Source organism: Mus pahari, chromosome 3 (assembly GCF_900095145.1).
Source record: "Mus pahari chromosome 3, PAHARI_EIJ_v1.1, whole genome shotgun sequence".
Classification (NCBI taxonomy): Eukaryota; Metazoa; Chordata; class Mammalia; order Rodentia; family Muridae; genus Mus; species Mus pahari.
In genome coordinates, this window is record NC_034592.1 from 57,379,427 (window position 1) to 57,389,566 (window position 10,140).

Below are 10,140 nucleotides of genomic sequence, written 5' to 3' on the forward strand. Positions count from 1 at the left end.
GATGGATCTGTGAGTTATAGGCCAGCTAGGACTACATAGTGAGACTCAATCCAAAAAACAAAAGAGTATATTTAAGACAATATTACTAGTTTCTTCATGACACAAAAGCTGTTATTGATACATTCTTCCAACTTAACATTAGGATTCTACTTGACTATATAAAAAAATGTTCTACTTTAACAATACACTGCAGCCTACAAAAGTCATATAAAGTTTCAGAGGAGAAGAAAAAAAGCCAGATAATTCCAAAAAGCCTCAAGTACTTACGTGAAAACATGAGTATTCTAAAACCAGGTCTGGAACTGGAGAGGTGGCTCAGAGGTTAGGAGCACTGGCTGCTCTTCCAGAGGACCCAGGTTCAATTCCCAGCACCCACACGGTGAACCACCACCATGGAACTCCAGTCCCAGAGGATTTGATGCTCTCACCTGGCCTCCTTGGGCATTGCATGCACAGACGGATATGCAATCAAAACATGAAATAAAAATAAACAGGAACAGTAGGGCCAAGTGCGGCAGCGCATAGCATTGATCCCAGCACTCCGGAGGCAGAGGCAGGTGGATCTCAGTGGGTTCAAGGTCAGCTTGCTACATATTAAGTTCCAGGACAGCCAAGGCTACATAGACAGACTCTTGTTTCTTTCTTTTTTTGGGGGGGGGGGGTAAGACAGGGTTTCTCTGTGTAGTCCTGGCTGTCCTGGAACTCACTCTGTAGACCAGGCTGGCTCGAACTCAGAAATCCGCCTGCTTCTGCCTCCCAAGTGCTGGGATTAAAGGTGTGTGCCACCACTGCCCGGCTTTTTTTTTTGGGGGGGGGGGTAGGGGAAGACTCTTGTTTCAATAAACAAATATAAAACCAGGTCTCAGATCCAGGGAGCAACAAACATGCTGATATTTTCTAAAAGAGCAAAATGAATGTTACCTTTAATATTTCAAAATGAAGAATTCTAATTAAATTCACTCATTCCCATAAACCGTCTGCCTAACCACTACCTACACTCTCTATAAATGACCTGATTGGCAGCTTGGGAGCTGATCTAACATTTTTAATACTAGACAAAAAGTATAACTTTTATCCAATCCCTGCTATTACAATGATGCATCTTCCAAGTCATTAAAGACTCATCGAGCTAACAATTGGTTGGATGTCCCAAATTTCAGGCACTGTGCTGAGTTCTATGGGACAGTACAAGAGAACTCGGAGTCAGCTCTTGCAGGAGGGAACTCTTGTGACAACCTTGCCACTTCCTCCATTACAGGAGTTGGCTCACTGGCATGAGGCCAGTCTTGTCCCTCTCCAGCCTTTCTAAAGCCTGAGATGCTTACGGTGATGGATAAAGCCTTCACTGTCCAGCTTTTCACACAAGCACCTCCACAGCTAGGGGAAAGATCCTCAGCCCTCAGGGATCTAGAAATATAGCTGAAAACTGCTGCAGTGAACAATCATTCTCTTTATCTAATTCAGTAAGTGTTACCCAGCCCCACGCAATTTTACTAAGGTTAACAGCTCCCTGTGAGGGACGGCCTAACTCCACAGTAAGATGAACCGTGTTACTTCTGCGACTTCACCCTCATCCACTACCCGGCTAGAAGTACCTCAAGACGAGAAGTCATTAAAGACAAGACATAGCAAAAACTGAGCTCATGAAGACCCCAGTGTCACTTCAACTACACCTTCTACAACAACAAGGCAGAACCACAGTTGTCACACCAACATACTTAGAACATAAATTCTCTGCTGCTTCCATAGACACACACACACAAACACATACACACACACACACACACACACACACACACACACACACACACACACGAATGTTCCTTCATGTTTCATGACACTTGTTTTTCCTCCCTGGAATTCTTCTCCCATTTTGTTCCCAGAATGGTCCCTCCCCATGGTTTCATTCAGGTGTCACTCTTCTATGATACTGCCCTAACTTCTCAAAGAGTCAGCCATTCTGCTCAGGTACCTCTCTCTATGTATCTCTCATTACTGTTTACCCCTCAAATACTGACTTGTTTCTTTCTTTGTCTAGTCCTCTCTTTCCCATGAAGCTATGGGCTTATTCTTAAGGTCAGCAATCTCATTTAATTCATGCATATATTTATAAGGCCCAATAGTACTTGTCAAATTGTGATGTTAAGCATAATGTTTTCCATCTAAATAGGTAGAGAGATGATTACAGACCAGACCTGAAGTTCTTCATAGTGCCTATATCCTTTTAATATGCTATAATTTACTTTTTTATTTTCTTTATTGCCATTTGTGGTTTGTTCACTGACACATTCTAACATGAAGAATAATTGTCTGACATAGTAACAGGCATTCCATATTCTTCAAATAAATGAATACAAAAAATAAAATTAGTTTTCGGGGGCCCCATCCTAAGCAGATTATTAAATATACAATATGGCTTCTCTCATGCAAAGTTTTTCAGAAAATAACAAATGACAACACACTTGATAATGGCAGTAAAAAATACCACTTTTATAAATCTCAAAGCAAAGAGCTCTTACTGTTCTCACCAGTGGCAGCACACATTCAGTTGCCAGCACCCACAGGGCGGCTCACAACTATCTGTAACTCGATAGCCAGAGAACGGGTGCCCTCTTCTGGCCTCTCACACTGCACCATCCACACAGTGCACATACATACAGGCAGACCAAACACCTACACACATAAAAATAAATACAATTTAAAGTAATTCCAGATATAGGCTGGTCTTCATGATGCCCCTTTAAAAACAACACTCAGGAGGATCTCTGAGTTCAAGACCAGCCAAGGCTGTGTAGTAAGAGCTTGTCTCAAAAATGCAACAAAAAAAGATAGATAGACAGACAGAGAGAGATAGATGATAGATGATGGATGATGTGAAACTTACAGTTTTACCTTTTGATTAAAGTACATAATTGGTTCTCAGAACATTTATAAAACGTCCTTACCCATCCTTGGTTTGATCAGCTACTCCTGCCAAGAGCTGCACAATCTTTGGGTTGCTGTTTGGATCATTGTACAGGCCAAGATAGCGTTGAACGAAGTCTTCTGGTGTCATGTAATGCTCCCCGTCCACCTCAGTGCTGGCATACTGAAAGACAAGTAAGGCACACTGAAGACACCATGACTTAGCACCGGCTGCTCCCTGACAGCTGCTTGGGGAGAGTTAACCAGAGGACACTTCTGAAATCAAAATAAGGGTAATGAGTGTGGATATTGCCTATGGATTCTGGAAACCAAACGCCCAGATACCAGCTGAAGACCAGAGAAAAGAACTGATACATGGTCAATATTGATGAACCCTGAAAATCTGCTGGGTGTAATGAACCACACACAGAAGGCCTACAGTGTAGGATCACATTTACATGAAGTGTCCACAAAAGCAAGTCCATGGATGCAAACACAGAATTATGACAGCCAGGATATGATTCAGTTGCCAGCACCCAGAAGGCAGCTGACAATAGTCTGTAACTCCAGCTCCAGAGGATCTACCGCCCTCTTCTGGCAGTCTAAGGCATTGCGATCTCATGGTACAAAGACAAATGCAGGCAAAATATCCACACACATAAAATAAAAATAAATAAAGTTTTTGTTTTGTTTTAAGACAGAGTTTCTCTGCGTAACAGCCCTGGCTGCCCTGGAACTCACTGTAGACCAGGCTGGTCTTGAACTCACCTCTGCCTCCCAAGCTCTAGGATTAAAGGTGTATACACACCAGGCAATAAATATATGATTAAAAATAAATAATAAAATAAAATAAAATACATAGGAGCTGGCAAGATGACTCAGTAGGTAAAGGCACTTGCTAAGAAGACTGATAATATGACTTCAATTTTGGGGGATCACACAATCAGAGAGAACCAATTCCTAAAAGCTGTCCTCAGACTTCTACACACAAGCCACAGTACACACACATGCTTACACACACATGCTTGCACACACACACACACACACACACACGCACACACTAAGTAAGTATAAAACTACATGGGCTGGGGAATATAGCTTTCTCAGTTGAGGTTAATCTATATCTCTGGAAAAAAATAAGTAAATAAAAATAAAGATACTGGTAAGGTAAGAGGCAACAGAAGGACTGAGGAAAGAGGAGGTAAAGCCAAGGCCTGCAGGTGAGCTTGCACACTTGCACAAATCTCACTTCCCACATACAGCCTTTTCCCAAGAGTCTGTCAGAGTAGGTGGGGCTATGGGTGACAGACAGCTGTCATTAAACATGAAATTACTGTATTCTAAAGAGACCTTCCATTATTCCAACTCCTAGTCGCTGGAAAAGAAAGAAAAATTCTTCTACCTCTTATGTCAATTGCTTTAAGATATGCTTATCCAAAAAACTCCTTATCATTTCAAGGCCTCCGTGCAGGGCAGTTAAGCAGGAATCATTACCAACAGAGATGTAAAAATAAATAAATAAATAAATCGAAAGTTAACATAGAAATCTCACCAAGGCCTCATTATCCCCCATAAAACTGCAGGACAGCAGGAGGAAACAGAAAGAAAAAGGATAATCCTAAAAGTTCCCAGAGAGAAGCAGCAGGTCAGGAAAGAAAAAGGATAATCCTAAAAGTTCCCAGAGAGAAACAGCAGGTCAGGAGAAAGCATCAGGATGGCACTTGAAGAGAGTGGATGGAGGCCTGAGAGAAATATTTCCAACTGGGAATTCTAAACTAAGCCAACTCCCCAATCAGATGTACACTTAGCTACACTACTTTGAGATATCCATATTCTCAACATCACTCTTCTGCCTTTGTGGTCCATTTCTTGGGAAACTATATAATTTTTCCAGAACACTTGGGAGGCAGAGGCAGGTGGATCTCTGTGAGTTTGAGGCCAGCCTGGCTGGTCTACAGAGCTGTCCTTTAGAACAGCCAGGGGTATTCAGAGAAACCCTGACTCCAAAAAAATAAATAAATAAATAAAAATAAATGGATGGATGGGTGGGTGGATGGATAGATAGATAGATAGATAATACAATCTAGATGGATAAATTATACAATCTAGATAGATAGATAGATAGATAGATAGATAGATAGATAGATAGATAGATAGATAGATAGACAGACAGCATACACCTGAAACCCCAGCACTGGGAAAGTAAGACAGAATCAGGAGGATCATCCCTAGTTCAAGGCCAGCCTGGTCTATATAACAAGATTCTGTCTCAAGCAACCAACCAAAAAAGTACAACTTAGCTCAAAATAAACAATATTTGCACTCAAATAATGTTGGTACTAAAGAATAATGAAACAATACAACTGTATTGAGAAGAACAAAAGAGAAACCTGAAAGTATTATAAGGCCGCTTGTCTAGCTGGCCCATAAAGCCCTGGGCTCAATCCCCAGGACTGCATGGAAGAGAAAAGCTTACAGACATCTACAGAAAGATATAAAAGGAAAAACCAAAGTAAACAGTTAAAGGAGGGTCTTGGGGTCGCCTCTGGGGAGTGAGATGAGGAGAAGGAGCAGGGCAAAGGGCTGTTGTTTGTTCTTTGGTTAACTGGTTCAAATACCAGTGAAAAGCACACGTTCTTTCAACCAGAAGGAAATTTAAACCAGAACTGTTTCCTTTGTCTTATTCTGAAAACACCAGAGGTTGCATCAAAGCACTGTGTCAAGTTACAAAAGAGGGAGCCTAAGTTGGACTTGTTCACTAGCTGCCGCTATCAAAAGCACTGGAGAGGCACCTCCGTCCAAAGGCATCATGCCCTGGCCACATGACTTCAAAGGCCAGTCCTGAAGTCGTCTTGTGTTTTAACCCTGGCTCTACTTCAAACCCGCTCATCTGAGTCCTTGGGCAGGTTCCTTCTTTCCCTAGGACTCTAGACCATGCATGCTTCTGTGCGGTAAAGATAAAGTGAGTCTTTGACATATTGAAAGAGCAGGTCTACAAGCAAAGGAGCAAAAGCAAAAAAAAAAAAAAAAAAAGGAAACCGGGGCTAGAGAAATGGAGCACCATAAAAGCATACCACTGCTCTTGTAGCAGAAGAGTTCAGTGACTTACAAATGTCTGTAACTCTAACTCCAGAGGGATCCAAGGCCTCTTGCCTCCTCAGACACTCAGATTTACTTGCACAACCCCCAACTCGAGAACACACACACACACACACACACACACATAGAGGGAGACAGAGACAGAGAGAGTTAATAAAATAATGAAAATCAACCTTAACAAAAGAACAACCTGTTTCAGATATTTAGCACTATCAGTACTTGAATTCTAGATGCTGATAACAATAAGAAGATTCTAGCAGTTCTTGTTACACATGTCTTTCCTTGTTCTTCAGCATTTGGCATAATAGGACACATGTAGATATTTGTTTTTTTTGTTTTTGAAACAAGGCCCCTATATCCTGGGCTGGCCTGAAACTCTCTATGACCTTGAACTTCTCATCTTCCTACCTTGATCCCCCAACCATTCTCAACTACTCCCCTCACCCCACCCCACCCTACCCCACTCCACCCCTGTTCTGGGACTGCATACATGAGCAACCGTGCAGTGCTAGAGATCAGACCAGCTGGGTGAGCACTCTACCAACTGAGCTAAATCCTCGGTCCCTGGACAGGTTTGATGAAGAGCTAAGACGGGCAGAGTGGAGAGAGAGAGCCACAGTGGTCATGGGGTTACTGCAAGGGGCAAAGGAAGTCAATACAAAGAAATCTGACAGCAGACTTGAAGGAGCTGACAAGTCAACCACCACTGGAGCATGGCTGCCCAAAACTAAGCCAGAGCACCAGGAAAACCAAAGGAGAGTTCTACCAGCAGTGGCTCAGGGTGGGGCGGAGGGAGATAGCATATGCTGCAGAAATGAGAAAAATCTTTGTTCCGATCTAAGACAGGGGTTAATTGGAGAGAGAAATAGGAAAGAGAGTATGGGGCTGGGGATATGGTTCACAGGTACAGCATTTGCACACCGTGAAGAAGGCCTTGGGTTTGATACCTAACAACACCAAAAGGGGGTTGGGGGGTTAGAACGATGACACAGGACACGAGATGGATAATACTGTCTCGTCTTAAGCATGTAACTGTGTGTTCTCTTTTCCTATTTATAAAAGACAAAAGGGAGAAACAAGAGATTGAGAGGGTGGATGGAGTGGATATAGTTTCCGATCTGGCTCAGATTGTAAGAGAGCTTGCTACCCAAGCATGAGACCCAAGTTCAAATTCCTAATACCCACATAAAAGACCAAGGGGGACCATGCAAATTTCTGTAACTATAGCACTTGGGAGGCAGAGGCAGGAGGATTGCTAGAATTTGTTGGCTTTCAGTCTCCCTGCAGGTTCAGTAAGAGAAGGTGTACACTGGTTCTTGCATATACCCCTATCCCTACTCCATGGTGACCATACACCAACTCACAAACATAGAAAAAGTAATTGATTGGATGGATGGATGGATGGATGGATGGATGGATGGATGGATGGACGGACGGGTGCAGACTGCTTACTCCAAAATGCCTAGGACAAGAAGTGCAGATTTCCCCCCTAATTGGTTAAAGACAACAAGAAGCCAATCACGGGGCGAGAAGGAGGCGGACCTTCCGGGTCCAAGAGAGGAAGAGGGAAAGCAGGAGGAGGGGACTTCCTTTTGGACAGTGGAAGCCAGGTAACCAAGATGTCGCCCGGGGGCTGTTAGTTCAGGTGGCAGAATCCACCAGGCTCCACCACTGGAAGATTTGTAACATAGAATAGTTGGTAAATCTAGGATGCTAGATTCTGCGCCCAGTAATTGTGTTATTCGTTGGTTCTAAACTAAGATAGTCTGGTGTTTTCCATCTCGTGGCAGTTCAACTGAGCTCCAGGGAAAGGTAACCACTGCAGAGTATGGGTTTGGAAGAGTGCGGCACACCTGCTAGCCACGGAGATTTGGGCGTGCTGAGCGGGTTTGGCAGCAGCCAGCCGCGGGGAGAGGGCTATCTTGGAGATCTGGAGAGACCTTGCAAAGAACAACATTCGGGCTAGTACCGGGCTGGGAGCAGACTGAGACCACAGTCTGCCTAGCCGGCGATAGCCTGTGTTGTTTTTTTATTTACTATTCGCTTCATAGAAGTATTTTAAATTTCAGGTTATTTGCATATACTAATGGGAAATCTTTTTACTGCTGTTATTTTTTTGTTGGGTTGCTTGAATTTTTTTATTTTATTTTTATTTTTTAAGACAGGGTCTTAGGTAGTCTAGGCTGGTCTCAAACTCATTACATAGTAGAAGCTGGTCTTCTTGCCTCCCCTCCCTCAAGTGCTGGGATTACAGGTACTGCCACACCTGCTCCTTAAAGCGATATCCAAAACCAGAGTTCCACTGTTTCATACATACTCTGAAGGTTCGACTCAGAAATGTCCCCCGTAGCCTGGGGCATTTGGACACTTGGTCCCTAGCTGGTAGCTGTCTGGGGAGGTTTAGGTGGTACAGCCTTGCTGAAGGAAGTGTTTCCCTCGAGGCAGACTTAGAAATTTAAAACTTAGCCGGGCGTGGTGGTGCACCCCTTTAATCCCAGCACTTGGGAGGCAGAGGCAGGCAGATTTCTGAGTTTGAGGCCAGCCTGGTCTACAAAGTGAGTTCCAGGACAGCCAGGGTTACACAGAGAAACCCTGTCTCGAAAAACCAAAAAAAAAAAAAAAAAGAAATTAAAAACTTCCTGGCAGCTCCATTTCCCATTCTCTGCTTCCGGTGGTGTTTGAAGAGGTGAGCTCTCAGCTTCTTGCAACTGTAGCCAAGTCTGCTGCTTGCCTCCCTGCTGTGACAGACTCATCCCTCTGAAACTGTCAGCCCAAATATACTTCTTGTAGAAGTTGCCTTAGTCATGGTGCTTTATCCCAGCAAGAGAAAAATAGTCCACACACCTTTCTGTAAGCATCCCAAAGGTGACCTTAATGGATTTTCTCAGTGTGCTTGTGTCTTGATCTCAGCCCATTACATTAGGTATAGAATTTGCTACCTCTGTTATCAAATGAATGCTCAAAAACTTGCATTCTGGGGTGGTGAGATGACTTAGTGGTTAAGAGCACCAACTGCTCTTCTGGAGGTCATGAGTTCAAATCCCAGCAACCACATGGTGGCTCACAACCATCTGTAATGAAAAACAAATAATAAAGAACCTATGGGCCAGATGGAGCAGGAAAAAGGGAAAGGGGGGAGAAAAAAGTAGAAAAAAAGTTGTGTTCTGAAGCATTTCAGACCTCTCAGCATTTAGGAATAGTAATGTTCAACCTATACTACTTTCTCAAGAACAGGGAGGAAACACAGAACACATGAGGTTCTTCGTAACAAATTACCTTCCCATTCCTTCTGATCCAGAGGTATGTGTTCTCCAGTGTCCAGAGCCTAGCTGCCAGGACAAGCCTGCCCAGAATACACAGTGAAAGTAGGTGTGACCCAGAGAGTCCCCAGGATTCCCTCTGACTTTAAAACCCAGGAAACAGCATTAGCACATGCTTCCAAGGACACCGAAGCCAACGAGGAAAACAAATGGTTTTGTTGACATGCTCTGACTCCGGCCTTGCCAGTACCTACAGTTATAAATGATGCCAGAGAACAACTCCCCCTCAGGTACTCTGCCAGTGTTTCCTCTGACTCTCCTAGTCTGCTTTAACTTGATTGTAACTGAAAGATAGAGTGTGGAGCTGAAGGGGTGGGGGGACCCTAAGTCTTCTCAACTGCAGGAGTCAGTTCTTGACTTCCGCAGAAAGCAGTGAACTAATTAACTCATTACATTAGAGGCAATTACTTGGCAATGTCAGGAAGCCTGTTGCCTGAGCAGACAGAACCAACGAGAGTACTGAAAGGAAACTAGAAGCTACCCAGAGTTGGTTAAAACGCTAAAATGAATTAGATGTTATACAAGAGGAGCTGCTACCATAACAGTAAGTGACACCGAGGCTGCAGAGCAGGTCTTCCGTGGGAGAGCGCACACTATGATCAATACCCAGTGCCAGCCCCTGCACACACTCAGATGCATACTCACACACTTGGACACAAAATCATACAAACACGTACACTCACACCCATGCATACACTCACCACACATACAAGCACTGGCATACACACAGTTGCACATGCACTCATACACACACTGATAATGCACACACAATCACATTCTCTCTCACACACACACACACACACACACACACACACGC

At 43.6% G+C, this 10,140-nt stretch overlaps 1 protein-coding gene across 1 annotated transcript in view; it reads right to left on the minus strand.

The window, feature by feature from the left end:
* The window catches only part of Slc25a12 (solute carrier family 25 member 12), a 92,678-nt gene that overhangs the window by 65,857 nt on the left and 16,681 nt on the right, over positions 1–10,140 (minus strand). The window contains 1 exon segment of the mRNA XM_021193123.2: positions 2,946–3,088. Within this exon segment, the coding sequence (XP_021048782.1) occupies positions 2,946–3,088 (143 nt within the window).